Source organism: Dipodomys ordii, unplaced genomic scaffold (assembly GCF_000151885.1).
Source record: "Dipodomys ordii isolate 6190 unplaced genomic scaffold, Dord_2.0 Scaffold11, whole genome shotgun sequence".
In the NCBI taxonomy this organism is placed as follows: domain Eukaryota; kingdom Metazoa; phylum Chordata; class Mammalia; order Rodentia; family Heteromyidae; genus Dipodomys; species Dipodomys ordii.
Genome location: NW_012267227.1, coordinates 12,882,356 through 12,902,320, shown reverse-complemented (window position 1 = coordinate 12,902,320; position 19,965 = coordinate 12,882,356). Strand labels below are relative to the sequence as shown.

Sequence of the window (19,965 nt, the reverse complement as noted above, 5' to 3'; positions counted from 1 at the left end):
CACCTGGGGGTTGGCATATTGATTCATAGGAGCATTTATGGGCTTTGAGTTGAGTGACCAAGGAATGAATCATAATTTAATAATTAAGAAAGAAAAGGGATGCTGTAAAATAGGAGGGGATGTGATTCCCCAGAAGGTTTCCCTGCTCTCCCTTATGCTGTCAGATATTTGACTGTTCTCTACCCTTAAGATTCAAAGCAGATGGTGATGTGTAGACTCCTGCCTATTTCTAAAAGATGTCTTTTTAAAAAATAGAAAAGAGAAAAAAAAAGACAGGCTAAGACATTTGAGGCAATTTTGACAACTAAATCGAATTCCCAAAATACAGTGACTCCAATTGGTTACCAAGCAATCAATGTATAAAGAATTTGGACATATGTAACTAATGTTACATATGCACTTTGTGCATCTGCATGAAGATATGGTTCAGGAGACATTTCTTGTTCTCACCAGAAGAATTTCATGGGCGTGAAACCCATGCCCACTGTGGCAGTCTGAAAGTGTCAGCCTTTTCTTCTGCCATTATGACCTCAGAGATTCTCTTCAAATCTTGAAAAGAGAGAAGCACAGGTAGTGAAGGCATAATACAAAAAAGAAGGGTAAACAGGGCTGAATACTAGAATTGGTATCAGTAGATTAAGGTTAGTAGCTGTGTGACCTTGAACTTTCCAAAACTAAGTTTCCTTTTCAGCAAAATCGGGGCTAATCCCAGCTCATCAAAATCACAGTATGAGTACCCTATGAGATAGGATGTGGAAAGGGCTCTTACAGTGTGTGAATATTAAAGGAGAAGTAGCGATAATGGTTTTGGTGGTGGTTATAGTCATGCAATAAACAATCTTCATCGCTGCCTTGATGGAAATAGATTAATACTTACCCATTTCAATTCCCTTGACTCACTTCCCTATGACTAAAGATATATTTTTGCCAGTCACCTGGCCAATGTTCATGTTAAAACAAACTTTTGACTTCCCACAAAAAGATTGGTATGCAGGACTACAGATATCTAAGTCAGAAGAGCATCAAAACATCAATTCTGTTTAGCAACTGAAATGCAAAAAGGAGAGAGGTGCACAAAAGGAAGCTTTAGATCACCAACAAAGTGAATAAGAATTAACTCTAATAAGAACTTGAAAAACTACTTTGCAAGTGGGATTCACATATGTATGGATCTGAATATCCGGGAGAGTAATACAAGATTTTAGACTTTAGAATAGATTCAGCCTGTGAGCCTCTGGCTCAATGATATTTGAGGGCCCTGCCGAATCTGAAGCATGCAAACAAAATTTGATTTGGCTCTGCGGCCTGGATTTTTGCAGTTTGCTCTGTCTTGGATGGTCTGTGGCTGTACCTTCAAGTAAACTGTTGGATGAGCTCCCAGTTTGCTCAGCCAGCTGACTCCGTTACAAGAGGACTTGTCTTTTTCCTTTCTTTGTCCAACCTAGAGGACAAAGAACATGGCAATTAGTGGTTAATCACAGTGCGTGCTGGAGCCTGCCACAAAAAAATAAGAGAAACAAACCCCCTTCCCATGGCAGACTTTACAGATTATCCCCCCCCCAAAAAAAGCTCTCAAATAATTACCTTCAAGAGGACTGCAAAGAGAGAATGTGGATGCATACACACACACACACTCTCTCTTACACACACACACACACACACACACACATGTCCCCCTGCAATGACCCAAAAGGCTGGATAATAGCTAGAATGCTGTCACCCACAGCAATGACAAAGTCTGAAGCAGAAATGTATATGTATACGTATACATATATATGTATACATATACATATATATACAGATCCTTAGAGTCCCCCCTCCCTTTAAAATGACATGTTTGATGGACCATCATACAGGAGAATTAGCTGGCATCACACTCTGTGACTGTATTTCAATTCATTTCATGAGGAAGAGATAGAGGCTAATGAAACAGCTATAATAATTAGCCACAAGTTAAGTCTTTGTGGTGGGAAGCATACAGGATTTAGAGTCAATCAACTCTCTTTGTATTTAAGCCCTGTAACTTGCTAGGTGATAAAGGTTCAGACACATTACTGAGCCTTGGTTGATTCACTTGCAAAATGGCAATAGTGTCTCTAAATTGTTTGGAAAGGAATAAAATACGGCACAGTCCCTGGTACCCAAAGAATGTGCAATACAAAAACAACTAAAACAAGTCCTAGGCTTCTCCAAATCCTGAGCATAGAATGTAGTCATTGCTCTGTTCTTCAAGGGGCTTTAAAGCATTAAAAACAAAAATGTTTATTCATTCTTCAAGGCTAGAAGGAGAGAGTTGCGATTTTCTCTTTCACAGGCAGGAAATCTGAGGCATAGAAAGAGCAAAGGACTTGCCTAATGTCGCATCAAGCCAGCTGCAGAGCTATAATGGGCCGTGGCTCCCACTGAAATGCAACTTGTCTTCACCTTTCAACATCAGGGATAAGCTAGCTACTCCTGTCTGAGCTTTAATACCATCAGTCTAATTTTCCAGATTTTCTCTAGCTGCTGATCTTGAGACTCTTTGAGGCTTTGGGGAAATCACATGGGCGATTTGACCTTAAATCTCATGCCACTGGCAAAAGATTAATTGCTAAGACCTGGGAAGGGGCCAGACAATTCTGTGTAGCTGAATAACAGCATCGTCTAGGGATGTGTCTGTCCTGACAGATTTAGTTAGTACATAATTGATAAATCGAGAGTTTGTATAGCTTCGCTTCACAGATAGATAGAGAAGGCAACAGGCTCCCAGAGCTGACATTTACAGAAGTCCTACCAGTGTTTTGTAACACTGAACCTGGATCTTCTGTCCCTCTCCATTGGAGTACTGCTCATTTTCTAAGGCTTTTTTCTCAGCAGGCAATAAGATGAAGAGATCTGACAAAAGTGCCACCTTGCCTAGTGAAAGAAGACTCATCAGTTGAGCAACTGTCACATGACTGCTTTCAAAATCTTATTTGCCCTGATCCTAGGCAGGTTGAGATCAAAGAGGGATCTAAGATATTACATAGCAGCTTGGAGGGATTTTTTTTTTTCCTATCACAATCAGAATCCAAAAGAGATAAAGGGCAGCCAGATGCCATCAAAGCTGAGATAATGGTCCTAAACCTTGGGCAAGAAATGTTGTATATCTTGACTCTTGTTTTAGACACCAGTATCATGACAGCCTTTTTAGCAATGTAAGCTATGACATAACATAGAAACCTCAGCTTCTATTTCTTTGACTTTGATCACCCACTACATAAGTTTGTTTTTTTTTCTGAATAGAAGTAATCTGTGATGGATTTTGTTTTTCACTGCAATTTGCATCCAGAGCTCACAGAAATTTATTGTAAGATCAGGTTGTCTTTAATTTTCACTGATATCTAGGATCTAGCCAATGTACTTCGATCTTATCACTTACTATTGTAAACATTTGTTCCAGTAACTTAGATCAGCACATCACTAGTTTACAGTGTATAAGATCTAGTACTCAGTGGATGGGTTTATTTCTTTGTTTGTTTTGGGATAGTAGTAAATAGAGTAGGCACCAAATACCATCTCTTTCCCTCACTAATAAAAGCCCAGTGACTGTGCATTAGAACACTTAGAGCTATTTTTTTCTGAGTGTGTTATTACTTTCTGAATACAATTTACTGAAACATGTCATTTTTATCACTTAGGAAAAATCATATGATACATAATTTTAGTGCATATATGTCACTTTAAATACTAAGTTTGTGAGATTGTTCCTAGAAACTTGTTCCTCTGAGTTAAGACACTGGTTTTGTCTTCTTTCATCAGATGAATTAGAGAAACTGGAACAAGAGAGATTGGCCTTGGAAGCCACCATCAAGGACAATGAATGTGCAGAAGGAAGTGCAGGCATCCGAGGTTTGTTTAAAAAAGCTGGCAAGTTAAACATTACTAAGCCAACTCCTAAGAAGGGTAAGTTGTTGTTGTTTTTTTTTAATTTTACAAGCAAGACTTCAAGATGAGCCATTATTTGAGCATCTCTATAGTCTTATATCTAAGAAACTGGGGGAACTGAATCTAGAGAGAGACTGAAAAACTTATTTCAAGAACTATGGGCACAAGTACTGTTTATCAGCTTCATTAAGTTGTGAATAGAGGATCTAGCTAGAACCCTAATTTCAGAAAAGACATCTTTATTACACATCAGAATGCTTGGCTTAGAACTGCATTGATACCATTACTACCTGTAGATTTTGACCAAATGGTTGAGTTATCTCTGAATGTCTGTTGCTACATTCCAGGAACAGAGGACCAAAGTACGAGGGAGTTTGTTGTAAGTTTTTAAAGTAGGTACATAATTCAAATATCTGTTTTAGAAAATTGCCTTCTTTCCAAAATATTTTAGGCAGGTCTGTCTTTAATGAGACCCACAGTGACCTCTGCTGGTATAAATGTTAATGTGCACTTTTTCACATTTAAAAAAAAGTCCTCAAATGGAAAGACCATTTTTCTGAGAGGGTCTCCACAGAGCAGGATCCAAGTTGAAACTTGGCACCTTCAGGTCTAGTTGACAGTAGACAACCCTTCTAAGAGGCCATATCCTACTCTGTAAATGATTTAATTATTTTTGCTTCTCCTTCTATGATAAACAACCCAGGGGGCGAAATTTTACCAGTCGCATAATTGTATATACTTACAATGATGGGAAATGCTAATTATCATCTCACTTAAAATGCTAGGGGCTTTCTCGAGTTTCTCATCTTTGGGATGAGAGAGTTTACTATTTACTACCAACCTTAAAATGACATGTTCCTTGAAAATACTGTGTTCAAATCTGAAGTTGGAGGTTTATCAGGACTTTCAGGATGCAAAAATTAGTAACAAGGGGCTGGGAAGGTGGCTCAGTGGTAGAGTGCTTGCCTTGCATGCATGAGGCCCTGGGTTCGAGTCCTCAGCACCACATAAGCAGAAAAAGCCCGAAGTGGCGCTGTGGCTCAATTGGTAGAGCACTAGCCTTGAGCTGAAGAGCTGAGGGACAGGGCGCAGGCCTAGAGTTCAAGCCCCATGACCGACAAAAAAAAAAGTAACAAGATCCTTTTGAATATTGAGTGCTATATTATTTCCTTTGCAAGCATCTGGTTTATTTAGACATCATAGGTGTTGTGTTTCATGATACCATCTAGAAAAGCGGTGGAAATTCAGAAATCATAGCTCTATACTGTCCCTTTCTAACGGGGAGGAGGCAGCATTGATGTCCTTAATGAAAGGAGAGAGCCTGTTTCTACATCACAATACTTGTTTTCACAAAGACAAAACAAAAAAAGCCAATGTGCTCCTCTAAAAGTCAACATGTTTCAGTGTTCACGAAAAATAATAATGCCATCCATAGCTTTTAATACCTAAAAGTTCAAACGCAGCTCTAACATGAGCACATTCACGATTCTGGGCTTTATTTAGGTGGGCGACAACTCTTTTGAACTCTAGATCAAACCTTGAGTCTGACTTCAGGCACAAATAATGACTCCCCCAGATCCTTCCATTTGCATGTAAGTGAGGGCAGAGTTTGGTCCATTAGACAAATAAATTTACTTTGCCTCTCACCAGTCTTAGGGATATAGAAACAATGTAAGATAATTGCTTCAAAACTGACAAGCCCCAAACAAGGAAACAGAATGAGACAGAACAAAGCAGCTTCAGAACCTCCTAGATCAGAGCAGGAGCTGCGAAGAGGCTGTCACTTCTATACTAAGCACTACACTGACACCACCTCTTTGAAATGGAGTCATGAAGTCATAGCTTTCAAAGGCAAGGAAATGAGAAATAATATTACACAGGAAGCAAAGGAATGTCTACTGACAAATAGAAACAAGGATACTGCTTAACAACTGATTTCCTAGAACACTTGTGGTTTTCTTGTTGGGGCGAAAATTATGTTAAAAGTTTTATGGCTTTTATGCAGTTTTAATTATTACGCAACTACAGATACTGTTTCTCTGGATGTTTCTTTCCCTTTTTCATCCCACATGTGAACATTTAAAAGTAGCTGCAGTGATTTTATCTTAGTTTCACAAGACTACTTGAAAGGAAAACATCACAGTGAGCCAGGCCAACTGTGAAAACAAACAGAGAGTTCAAGGCACACCATGGCTCCTGGCAAACTAAAATTCAGACCTTACACCAGTTGTGGAACTTATACCAAAATGGGGCTCAAATGAGTAAATTTAATGAATAAATTCTCCCAATGAAAAAATTCTATTGCTTATCTCTAAAAAACCCAACCACCACAATGTTTTACTTTCAAGTAACTCTGAAATAGTACTTAGGTGACTTATATTTAAATTTTAGGAAGATATTTTAGGTCCTGTATCAAGTTATTTAGCATGGTTACATGCCTAAATAATAATTCTGCTCTAAGAATATGGAGAATATGAAAATAACTCACTGCTTTATAATGAGACCTGTAATCATAAAACCCATACCAAATGTTTATTTGGCTACTCAAAGTGATCTAAATTACTGTGAGATTTGATCTTTATTTCTACTTTTTGGAGAATGAAGTTTCCTACTTAGCTAGTTATTAAAAAAAAACAGGAAATTCTGACTTTTCTCTATTGTCTATTACAAACTTTCTTTACGTCTATTCTCAAAAGACAAATATTTCTCTTTCATTTCAGACAGCAGCATTAACAGCATCCAATCTATGCATGTTGGGGAGTTCAACCAGAAACTGGTAGAAGCCAGTGCTCAATTTAAAAAGAAACAAGGAAAAGGAACAATTGATGTTTGGTGGCTGTTTGATGATGGAGGTAAAAATTTCCAGAATAATATACTAGGGAACAGGATTCCAGTCGATGAGTTAAAACCACAAACTGAATGGGAAAACATATGAAAATGGTACCAAAGAGTAACACTTCTGATTTACATGTTTTAAATTGACTTTGATTATAAATATGAATAAAATACAAAGCTCTTCTTTTACTTTCAGTGAGAAATGCTAACTCATTCTTCCTATCATAACTTATTCTTTATTTTAGGTTTAACACTCCTTATCCCCTATATCTTGACTCTCAGAAAAAAATGGAAAGACTGCAAATTAAGAATCTATGTTGGAGGGAAGATCAATCGCATTGAGGAAGAAAAAATTGCGTAAGTAGTCTACCTCGAATGATTGGTCATCTCAGATGTTTGTCACTTTTGAGTGTTTGGTTGTGTGTTTGTTTTGCCAGTCCTGGGGCTTGAACTCTATGCTTGGGCACTGCCCCTGAGCTTCAAGGCTAGCATTCTACCACTTGAGCCACAGCTCTACGTCTAGCTTTTTGTGATTTGTGATTAAGTGTAGGTAACAGTCTTACAAACTTTCCTGTCCCATCTAACTTTGAACCATTATCCTCAGGTCTCAGCCTCCTGAGTAGTTAGGATTACAGGCATCAGCCACCGGTACCTGGTTACTTTAACTTTTTAAATTTTTATTGTTATTATAAAGGTTAATATACAGAAAGATTACAGTTACATAAGTTAGGTAACGAGTACATTTGTTTTTGAACCATGTTACCTCTTCCCTCATTTTCTCCCAGCTTTTCCCTCCCAACCCCCACAAGTTGTACAGTTCATTTTCAACATCGTCCCTGGAGAGTATCACTGCTGCATTTGTTCATCCTTTATCCCATTATTTCAGTGCTCCCCCTTACCTTTCTCAAATAGATAAACTTATATACAAGACACTTCAATGTTTTAAGAGTTTTTTTTAAGATTTTTTTAAGCATCTTTGATACACAATAGATTTAAAGACAAAAAGCACCATGACAGGCCTTATATTTACCTGATTTTCTGGCCAGTAAATTATTTGCAAAATGATTCTAGTTATTGTCTTCAAGTCTTCTTATCCCCTGCCACAGTGTTTTTAAAAAGGAACTTAAGAGTGTCATTAGCTTATGTAATGGTTATTTAGCTCTGACTAGTAAATGGATATGTAAAAGGAAGGCCCTAAAGGGACTGATTCATGGCGGAGTCTTCTTGGCACAGTACATAGAGAAGAATTACGAAACAGACAGCCTGCACCTTGTTCCAGCCCCGCCCTACTGCCAGGTTTAAATGGATATTGAGAACACTTCCAATTGAAAAGGGGGAAAGTCCCATAGGGAATCTTTGTGCATTTTACATGATTTAGCCTTTAAGAGCTGATATGTAGGGTGACAATAAGGAACATGCCAAGAGCATGGTCTGTAGTAGAGAATTAAAGAACCATGTCATCAGCTCTTGGTCCTTCATGTATGCTAACGTCCTGAGCCCAGAAAGTCCGAGCTTCCAGAAACTACAAAATAATGGCAAGACTTTTATTTAGTATTTTTTCACATGTTCCCCCTTTTTAGGAGGAATTATGATACACATATTTCATCATGTATTAATAAGTATGCAAATACATTCTGCAAATACACCTGCAAGGCAGGTGCTTTACCACTGAGCTCTGCCCCAGTATTATTTCCTGCCCAGTCATGTTCCTGAACTGTGATTTGGCTTTCTATCATGGGATTTTTGGCTTTCTATCATGGCTGATCACCATGCCCTACTTCTTCAGTTGTCACAGAGACTTATGGACTTTCCTGTTCAGGTTGGCCTGCAATAATGATCTTCCCAATCTCAACCTCCTATAAAGACAGAATGATAGATGTATGTTGACATATCTAGCTATGAGTTGAGAAGTGGTCTTGAGAACTTTTCTGTATGGGCTGGTCTCAAACCCTCCTCCCATTTTCATCCTCCCAAGTAACTAGATTACAGGCATGAGTCACTAGTGCTCAGCTAATTCATATTTCTTAAAGCCTCCAGGACCACATTGAGACAACTGAAAAACTTTAAGATAGATTAGATGATATTCTGGCATCAATGTAAATTTTTTACTTTCAAAACCCATTCTCTTTGTATAATAGAACGTTCTTGTTCTTACAAAATATCTCACTGTAATATCTGGGAATAATGGGGCCTTGTATATGAATATTACTTTAAAATAAAAGATAGATATGTATATAGGTAAATAGGCAGGTTCATTGATAAACAGGTATAAAAAATAAAGAGAATGACAAATTACATAGGGCAAAATGTAAACAACTGATGAATCTAGGAGTTTTAAAATACTGTTCCTACAACATTCCTGTAGTTTTGAAATTATACCAAAATTATTAATTTTCAGGAAAAAATTCTAATATATAAATCACATAATATACAACACAATAGGGCTGGGAAGTTGGCTCAGTGGTAGAGCACTTGCCTTGCATGCCTGAGGCCCTGGGTTCGATTCCTCAGCACCACATAAGCAAAAAGAAAAAGCCGGAAGTGGTGCTGTGGCTCAAGTGGTAGAGCGCTAGCCTTGAGCTGAAGAGCTGAGGGACAGTGCCCAGCCCAGAGTTCAGGCCCCATGACGGGACCAAAAAAAAAAAAAAATACAACACAATACATCATAGCTATAAGAAAGTATCAGTAAATTCAGTATTTTCACAATAAAAAAAGAAAGTATCAGTAAATATTGACTTATCTTTCACATAATAAGGGAGTATATTATCTTCCCTGAAAGATGAATGCAAAGTTCTTTGCTATTTCTAGTGTCTGTATAAAAGTTTTTTATTCATTTAGTTGTTTGTTTGTCCATTTATTTCTTGAGACATAGTTTAGCTATGTAGACTAGGTTAGCCTCAAATCTAAGATCATTCTTCCTCATCAGGAGTGCTAGAATTACAGTGGGGTACCTCCATATCTGGCCACAGGAGTTTCTTTATGATCTCATTGGAATAGCTTGATTCTTGCTTAAAGTGTCCAACAAGTGTTGAAAATAAAAACCAAAAGGCCTTTGTCTGAAAACTAAACTAAAATAAGACATGATTGCTTTTGATATCTTAACTCAAACACACACATACACACACAAAGCACCTTTGATTGAAAATAGGTATATTTACAAGGATAAAATGTTTTTCTATTTTCAGAATGGCTTCTCTTCTGAGCAAATTTAGGATAAAATTTGCAGACATCCATATCATTGGAGATATCAACATTAAGCCAAACAAAGAAAGGTAAGAAACACTTAACAAAATGCATTGATTATTCATAGTACTCTTACTCTCTTTTGTTGATTATCAAGAGGGTACGAACGGTAGGCATTTACTGAAGTGACTTCTCGATAGGATATATAAAGGAAGGCCTTCAAATAATCATAACATTGAACTATGAATTACATTCTAATGGGAAGAAAAGCTTTCCTGGTGAAGGTAAGAATCATAAGGAAAACTACTGTAACACAGGTTAGTTTGCATTTTAGAAATGTCCCTCCTGTTTTTGATCTCCAACTTGGCAAGAGTAAGCACAAGGTGAGACTATTCTGACCAAAGCAGTCAGGAAGTGGGGCATCCTAGATAGAGGAAGGGCTCTAATAAGAGAAGCTGTTTGTACATCAAACAGCTTGGCCCAGTGATAATACCAACTCTTCAGGGCTATTGTAGCCTTTAACTACTAGGCCTCAATATTTAGGGCTTATGAAATTTGGAGGGGCCCTCTAAAATCATCTGAAACCCACAAAAGAAATAATATAATGGCTCCAAAAGGAGGAAAAGAAAGTAACGATATTGAAATAATTATTTAAATGTCTTCAAAACATGAAATCATTTTAACTACGCTTTTTTTTTTTTTTTTGGTCGGTCATGGGGCTTGAACTCTAGGCGTAGGCACTGTCCCTCAGCTCTTCAGCTTAAGGCTAACACTCTACCACTTAAGCCACAGTGCCACATCTGGTTTTCTGGTGGTTCATTGGAGATGAGAGTCTCCACAGACTTTCCTGCCTGGGCTGGCTTTGAACCGCAATCCTCAGCTCTCAGCCCCCTGAGTAGCTAGCATTACAGGCGTGAGCCACTGGTACCTGGCTTTAACTATTCTTAATTGTGAAATGTATCAGTTCCACTATTGGCTTAGTCATTAACAAAATACTACACACTGGGCAGCTTGACCAACAGATACTTCTCACAGTTCCAGAGGTTATGAAATCCATGATCAAGATGCTAGTTGATTCAGTATCTGTTGAGGGTCCTCTTTTGGGCTTACAGATGGCTACCTCATCTCTGTGTCTTTACATGATGGGTAGAGAATTCTAATCTTTGTTTAATTCTATCACAGGGGCTCTACCCTCATAACCTTTTCCTCAACCTAGGCCTCACCTTCAACTATCATCACTTTGATGCTTCAGGCTTCAATAGATAAATTTTAGTGGAACACAGCCAGTCCATAACAATAATATTTGAGATTCCAAAGGTACAGAAGATTATCTGGAATGATTGAGCTAATTATAAATTAAATGGCCTATGCAGAGTTATAGTTTAATATAAATGTGTTCCATTGTTTATAGTCTTAATGACATATTTATCATTGCATTTAGATGCAATTTAATACACTTGATTTAAAATGGAATGAGACCTTCAAGAGTCAGCATATAGAAACACATGAAGGTTTCAGAATAGTTCGGGTCTTACTATCCTCTTAGGCCTCTTTCCTGGTCTTTTACCACTATTTGTCTTATCTCTGGCTATTCATGGGGAACTGTAATTACTTAATTCTTCTTATCTTTACTCTTCTTAATTTATTGTTATCTGTATGAACTTGTTATTTTGAGATTATATTATGATTTATGATATATTCTCATTAAACAGATAAAGTTGAATTTCATGTTCTTTGAGGCTTTTCAGGATTCCTCCAAAACTATGGATTAGTTAAAATGACTATACAAAACACCTATACTATGATAAGAAACTGAACTTGACATATTTAACTTGGTCATACTACGTATTTCCTTGTATTATACATACCTCTAATAACTTACATTCTTATATTTATACAGTTACAAATCCTTAAGGAAAATAATAATGTATTTAAAATTCTCCTTGGTAAGTGGAATTACCATTCTGATAAGAACTAGTTTGTCATACAAAGAGCTCTGGTAACAACCTTTTGCTTTACATTGTGAGAAAGCAGGCTCATCTTAAGTCTCCCAATCTCTTTCATAATACAGCAAACTCTTAATAGTTCCTTACCAAGTACCTTTTACTGACAAGCCAGCGCTTCCTCAGCTGTCAGATTGGGCATTTTTCTGTTGCCTAGACTATAGTCACCATGTCCTCTATGGATCTGGGGTTTTCTCTAATCTCGGGCTCAATGCTGGACACGAATCTGCCACCTATTTCTTGTAGCCAAATTTTTCTTACTGTAGTTTATCTCTGTGGCAGGTTGTGAAGAAGGTCTGGGGGCTGGGGGAATCATCCTTATGGATATAAAAGAACTCTTGCAGCTAATGTATCTAGTTCAAGTAAAAGAAGCCATTCTCCAGGAGGAGGTGTGCTGAAAAAGCCATTCCTTCTCTCTTCAGACTTCTACCATGACTGGTATCATATTACTTTTAAAACAGTCACATATCTGATGTTAACAAAGACTCTTCCAATATTTGAAAGTTATCCTATTTTAGAACAAAGAGTAGTCACTTCTTACATCTCATATATGACCTTTGGTAGCAAATTTGACATTAAATTTGCATTAATTTGTATAAGGCAACTCCTCTGGATGGGTACATTTAAGAGAAAGAGATTTCTTTCCCTAGGATGATCTGGGCTTAGGATTAAAAACTAGAATACTGGTCCTGTTTCAGGCTTTGCTGGCTGGGCACTTCTCATCTCTTCATTCTTCACAACTATCTCCTCAACACGATTCTTTCTTGGTCATTTCTTGATACACAGTGTGAAAAAATAGTTTGCCATTGATTCCTATGTTGGAGGCTAATGTTCAATGCTCTTAAATTGCCTTTAGTAAATTTTTCAACTATTCAGGAAAGGTCAGTAACTCTTGACAGAGGCATTTTGTCATAGAAACATTGTCTATAAATATGGTAGGGTAAGAGTGACACTACAAAAGCAAAATTAATGAGAAAATAATCGACTTACAAGAAACTGAAACACTCTTGTGGTTAAATTCCATTTTTATTGTGTAGATTGAATTAAAACTCATGGGGAAAAAAAGACAACAATCTTTATATGGAAATCAAAGATAAACTACAATCAAGAGGAAATTTTTATAAGAACCATGAGCAACTTTTTTAAGTTAAATTTTGTTACAAGGAAAAGATAAAGAAGATAGGACAGCTATTTAAAAAATGATTAATTCTTGTTCATATTTAATAGCATGTGCTGCTTAGCTTAGAATCTATTGAAGAGTACTTCAAGAAAAAAAATCAGCTTTAATGAGAACTAAAATATAAACCTGGAGCTAGCTTAGTATCATCTAGCTAGGATTCAGGGATGAGTGCTCTAGAATGAAGAAATCAAAGATGAATGTAGATTAGGAAGAGTAAGAGTTCAAATGATAAGAATGGGTAAAGACAATCCTATTATAACTTACGGTATCACTTAGCACATTCACTTACAAATAAAACAAAACCTCATAGTGACTTAAGTGATGTAATTTATTGTTATAAATAACAAAACAAAACAAATATAGTATAGCTTTCAGGTTAACCTTCATAGAAACAGTGAATTTTGTAATAAAGGACTACTTTTATTCTATGCTACTTTACAGGATAGTCATCAATTAAAGTTGATTAGGCTTGTAAAACAAGGTAACTCCCAACAGCATCCAGGACTACATATGTACTCATGTATGTTTAGTAGGAGAGAATCTTTGTTCCCCTCATACATTGAATTCAAGACCTGAGCGCCATTCAGGATGCACTGATCTAAGCCACTGAGAAATTCATAGCATTCAATATAGGTAACACTGGGTACCTTCTGGTTCAAGCCTACCTGAGTTGCCCATCTTGAACAATTGCTGTGTCAGAAAATACGCAATTATACTAGGGTTGGTTGATGGTGTGGTCAGAGTTGTTTCCACTCATACTACAATGAGGAAAAAGTATAATGTAGATGTTGCTGAAACAAGTACAAACTTCTACTCCACCGTCTATTTCTTAGGAAGCTATTTTTTTTGGTCTTGTTTTCTAACCAGGAATGATCTAGTATAAGGTACAAAAGGACTCTCACCTTGACAAAAATAAGTACAAGTAGAGCTTAAACTCTATTTGAGAGCTTCTCCATTCCTACCTCAATCTCCTTGCTGTTGTGTGAAGTGAATATCGCCCTTTTTTGAGGTACTACCCACATGTCAGAGCACTCTCACTCAGATCATCTCACCTAGCTCCAAAAAGCAATTGTCACTTTCCCTTCTATAGTGAAGTCTATGACAAAGGAAGAATTGGAGAGAAAAATAACAACACAAAACAGATTCTCTAGACCTTTGCATAGCTCTGGCCATTGCACAGCTCTCTATAGCAAATGAAAGTATTGCATGGCTGAAAGAATAATAGGGCACCCCTGGCCTATTCCTTCCTTGTCTCTATCTACCTTTCTAAGTCAAGACAATGGAAATCTATTGCATTAAATATCTCTTCAGTCCCTTAACAAAGCCTCACTGGCAGGCACAATTTTACTCCTTTGTAATCTCTTCACTTTTATCTGCAAATCCTAAATCAGGCCAACTGATGAGATAATTAAGCTCATCACTTCATATTTTAATTTCTTAACAGCATATGGAGTCTAATTATCATTCATTGTAAAGTTACTAAATTCTAAGTAAGCTACGTTATATAAAACCAAAGAAAATTATTCATGCTTGAGATCATCTTAAAACAGCATACTAAAGACAACTTCTACCATGAATTACAAGCTTTATTTTGTGCTGTTGTTTTAAAAATAAATCTTATGAGTTTCTTATATAAGACAAGAATGAATTTTTCCTGCAATTTAAAAAAATGTTATATAGCTCTCTGACGCTACTTCTAGATTTCCCTTCAATGATTTATTTTTAAATGTTCTAAAATGGCCTTGGATTCGTAGGCATTAAAACATTATTGATTTTTGTCCTTAACATGCACCTGAATAATAGTCATTTGGAAATATCTGACAGCAACATCAAACATCAAGACAAGGGCAGCATTCTTTGCAGCGGACATCCAAATCGTTCTAGAATCAATATACTTGCTGGAGCCCTTGCTTTCCTCTTACCTGCCCACAGCCTCTTGGCATTACCATGTGGATGAAAGGTGAGGGACACCTCACCTACATCCTGATGAGCCTGGTTCACCTCCTACAAGTCATGGATGAATGTCTCCCGAAAGAGTCATTCAAGCAGATGGAAAGTGGTATGGGGGCTAAAATGTCTACATTATACCCATGTTTTGGACTACATGATGCGGAAAATGTATCTACAGAACAGTCACTATATATGTTTTTGTACATTAATACCTAGGTTGACAAGGACTCAACACATTAAGTCCCTTCCTTGGATAGGGAAGGAGTACTGTACCCGTGGTTTTACTCACTGTAGCTCTTGGCAGAAATGATTCTTAAAAGATTTGCATGACACTCAGCTCTGATTCCACAGCCAGCAGAGCCAGTCACACCAAGAGTATCTATGAAATAATGAGTTAGTTTCCCACTGTGACGCCTCCTTTACAATTCCAATTTCAGCTGGAAAGTCTTTGAAGAGATGATTGAACCATATCGGCTCCATGAAAGCTGCAAGGATTTAACTACTGCTGAGAAATTAAAAAGGGAAACTCCATGGAAAATTACAGATGCAGAACTGGAAACAGTTAAGGAAAAGGTAACAACTTGTCTTCCTTAATCTTTACTTTGCCATCTCAATAGCTGAAAAAAGATGGACTTAAAGATTAAGAATTAATATATCTACTATCAAATTGCATTATTGAAGGTCTAAGCTTTCTAAGGTTTCAGTGGCTTTTCCATTGCATTATTGATACAAAGATTTAAAAAAAACTGCATTTTTAGTTTTCCTATAAAGTTACTTTTAAAGTTTCAAAAAACAGGATATTGTTAACATTTTGTGAAGTCTTCTTTTAAACTTTATTTTTACTAATCTAAATAATGTAAGCCACTATGTGTGCAATGTAGAGAAAGGTAGATTGACGCTCAATTTAACATAATAGCAACAACAAAAAACAGTAACGTGATAAAGACAGCTGTGAAAAACTAGCAAAAGTATCTGAGAAAATTCAAGATGTCTTTGGAGCAATGAGCAGGAAGTTGTAAGATGGACAGAACACAGTGAGCTTTGTGAGAGTCTAGCAGGAGCAGGGCTTGGTGGCTAATGCCTATAATCCTAGTACTTCAGGGAATGATGCAGGATAGTGAGTTTAAGGCCAGCATGAGGTGCTGAGCAAGACCCTGTCAAATGAAATTGATCGTAGTGTGGATAAAGAAAAGGGTTGGGATTCAGAATTAAAGGAATCAACATCTAACTTAGTCATTAAGGGAAAGGGACCACAAGAACTTCTAAACTACAAAATCTGAATAAGCTATATTAGGAAGTGAGCTTGGAAAAATTAAGAGAATTATTGAAAGTCTCTCAGATTTGGTGAGAACAATACTGAAGTGAAATCATGAATTCTACTTGTAATAAACTGCCCAGTTTCAACAGAAGTGTATCATCTAGTAGAGAAAATTAAACATCTGAACATCGGTTTCTGAACTAGTGAAATATAAAATCACATATTACTCTAACAACTACAAAATAATTTCCAAGTGATTTTACCCATGGCTTTTTACTTGAGATCAGCCCTATGTGGCCTTTTCCTTAAAAAAAAAAATGTATATAAGATGGTGGCTCATGGCTCATGGCATACACTAAACAAAAGAAAAGAAATGGACATATCACCTGATGTGGCAGAAATAGTTGTATTGTCAAAGCTCACAGAATTCACAAACATTATAGTCTATGATAATGGCAATTTGCCTTGTGAAGGTTAAAATGTTTATGACTTTAAGTATCACTATCTCACAATACTGTAAAATTTGTGAAATTTATGTAATCACTTATCTCAATAGAAAATTATTTTTTAAAAAGATGGTGCCTCATACCTGTAATACAAGTTACTCAGGAAGCTGAGATCTGAGGATCGCAGTTTTGAGCCAGTCCAGCCAGGAAAGTCTATGAGACTCTTATCTCAAATCACAGAAAAAGCTGTAGATGGTACTAAAGCGCTAGTGGTAGAGTGCTAGCCTTGAGCAAAAAGAGCTCAGGGACAGTGCCAAGGCCCAGAGTTCAAGCATTAGGACTGGCAAAAAATATATATAGTAATATAATTAATAATATATTCATATATTATACATCATAATTACATCATATAATTCATATTCATTCATAATTGTGGTAGAACTACACTCTACAAAATCTAAATGTTGTCCACAGAGTTATCGTCAAGTCCGACTGAATGAACTCTTACAGGAACACTCAAGAGCTGCCAACCTCATTGTTCTGTAAGTCTTATTGTTAAGAAAGAATCGTAGAAGGAAATTTAGGATGAATGGCTTTATTAACTTAAAAGCTCAGGACTCTTCATTTGGAAAGTTAATAAAGAAAAGTTTGATGGTGTGGGATTTTAGCCAGTGAAGGAAGATGAATGTTATCCTGAGGCCCTGACCCTTTGGGGCTCATGGGTTTTAGAGGGTCTGGACAGGCTTTGTGTCAGGTATGACCCACTCACAAGAGTGGCCAAGAGCCCATGTCCACCTAGAACCTAGGCTATCAGAACTCCTGGACCATATTCCAGAAGCCTGAAACTGTGGAATTCCTTACCAACAGTTCCAAGACCAAGACCCACAGACATCTTTCCTGGGTCAGTGTCCCTGAGCTGGTACACATGGGCCTCCTTGCCTGCAGTGTGGAAAGAAGCCACCATGGTTACATTCTATACTCTGGTCCCATAAATATTAGAAGTCCCATACATGTTAGTGGCTACTGGAAACATTAATGTGTACTGATTAAGACTGGTAGCTAAGGCTGAGTGTGGTGGTTTACCACTATAATCCCAATACACAGGAGACTGAGGCAGGAGGTTCACAAGGTCAAGGTCAGCCAGGGATATATTATGAGACCATACTCAAACAAAACAAAGCGAAACAAAACAAACAAAAAGATTGGTAGCTAAAATTGAGAGAGAGCAACTATTTCATATTTATAACATTAACTGAGTCCTGACTATCACTCTTAGGCAGTTCAGGAATAAGGTCCTCCTGAACTGTGGAAGGGGTTCTAACAGTTGGTTCTGAAGTTTCTCTATCACCTTAAAAGCTTTAAGTTACTGGGGAAAGATATCATTTCTAAAGGTATCTAAAGGGGAAGGTGGATAGCAGTTGTTTAAAAGTTATCTATTTAAAGAAATGTTAGAATTTACATTTTTTTAATTTTGTCTTTACAATGCCTGTGCCTAATTTTCTGGCTTATAGATATTTGTGTTATCTGAGTAGTGCCTATATTTGGTATTTGTATTCAAAATTATTTCTGTGTGCTCATTTTACATGAGTGTAATAAAAATTTTAGGCCACTGGTAATTAAATAGTTCAGAAATGCTAATGATGTTACTGCCTTCTGTAATTTTCATTTTGGTTTTTAATTTTTCTTTTGTGCCATCATTAGGAGCCTTCCAGTGGCAAGAAAAGGATCTATATCAGACTTGTTGTACCTGGCTTGGTTGGAAATACTCACAAAGAACCTCCCTCCTGTTTTACTGGTTAGAGGAAATCACAAAAATGTTCTGACATTTTATTCTTAAGATATGAAAGATGAGAATATATTTTAACATATGAATAATTGAGAAGCATGTTCCATTACTTTGTGCTGTATATCTGATTTATGAATATGCAGACTAGTCTAACAGATTCTACATAACTTCTGTTTTAAAAAAAATTATTATTAGATAATGAGGGTGTTTTTTTTTCCTATCAGCTTAAGGAAGCATCAAAAGCAATGCTACTTAGTTCTAGGGAAAAAAATTGTTATTGCTGTAGATAAAAAAAAAAGAGAAATTAATCAAATCCAAGCAGACTTATGCTCATGATAAACACCAATTTGGTGCCAAGCTCCTCCAGGCAAACTTAATCTTTTGTTTCTAATGGTGTTTGCTGTTAGGCCCTGGTGTAGGCCTTAGCCTCACAGCAGGTTCTGAATAAATGCTTATTGACAGTCTCATGCAGTGACCAAGGGTAGCTATCAAAGGAAAAGACCAACTGGGTAGGAGGCATGATTCCGCTTGGCCTCCTGAGAGGCTTATGCCTACAAAGAAGATTTAAAAATCAATAACTGAAAACTTTAAGAAGGACTTCAGTCTACAAAATGTTTAAAGCAGTTACCCAAAGAAGGTTTATTTAATGTAACAGATAATATACTTACAATGATCTGTGTGATGGCTAATAACATACAGCTTGAATTTGCTGCTGACTCAAACTATATTAACTAGGTGAGACAGCAACACATATTCCAATTAAATATTCTATTCTTAGCATTATAAACACCTGTCCCTACTCAACATTTCGAAATTTCTATCATGGTATTACTGTACTAATTAAGTGGATACTACAGGTGAAATAAAAAGATGTCTAATCAAAAACTAAGTGCTACAAATTTTCAAAAAATATTAAAAAATAGTTAAGAAATATATTCTGAATCACATATCATATATTTAGTTACTTTCAACAGATAATTCTATGAACTTAAGAATAATTATGATGTGGAGTGGAGAAACTTGGAAATTTTAACGTATTTAGGTTATGATTTTTTTTTGTTTTTTGTATGTATATCTAATACTTAATTGTGTTGACAAACCAAGAAAAACCTGTTTTCCTGATGAATGGCTTGATTTCCTTTCTGCCATACTTTGACTATTTTAAGAAAGCATATGGGAAAAATCAACTTGAAATAAAAGCAGTAAAATTCATTTTCTTTGGCCTGGGACATGTTCTTGTTTTTACTTTTCTGTTACTAAGTCTGTCATACAATGGTGTATCATATGTGAGTTTCAACTTTACAGTCAATGGCTTTGCCAGTGGATTGGTTAAGGCTGAGACTCAAGATTAGGACTTGTAAACCCAGCCTCTTGCAGGGATGACTAGAGGAAAATACTGGCAGTGTTAAGCAAAGACT

General features: G+C 36.7%; 1 protein-coding gene across 3 annotated transcripts in view; it reads left to right on the top strand.

Moving 5' to 3' along the window:
• Slc12a1 (solute carrier family 12 (sodium/potassium/chloride transporter), member 1) overlaps nucleotides 1-19,759 on the top strand; it is an 81,806-nt gene extending 62,047 nt beyond the window's left edge. For all 3 annotated transcript variants that reach the window (XM_013010100.1, XM_013010099.1, XM_013010101.1), the window contains exons 21-27: nucleotides 3,781-3,924; nucleotides 6,627-6,758; nucleotides 6,987-7,098; nucleotides 9,927-10,013; nucleotides 15,495-15,630; nucleotides 17,236-17,303; nucleotides 18,463-19,759. In XM_013010100.1, the coding sequence (XP_012865554.1) occupies nucleotides 3,781-3,924; nucleotides 6,627-6,758; nucleotides 6,987-7,098; nucleotides 9,927-10,013; nucleotides 15,495-15,630; nucleotides 17,236-17,303; nucleotides 18,463-18,598 (815 nt within the window). In that variant the 3' untranslated portion in view covers nucleotides 18,599-19,759. The remainder of the gene's footprint in view (nucleotides 1-3,780; nucleotides 3,925-6,626; nucleotides 6,759-6,986; nucleotides 7,099-9,926; nucleotides 10,014-15,494; nucleotides 15,631-17,235; nucleotides 17,304-18,462) is intronic.
• The last annotated feature ends 206 nt before the right edge of the window (nucleotides 19,760-19,965 follow it).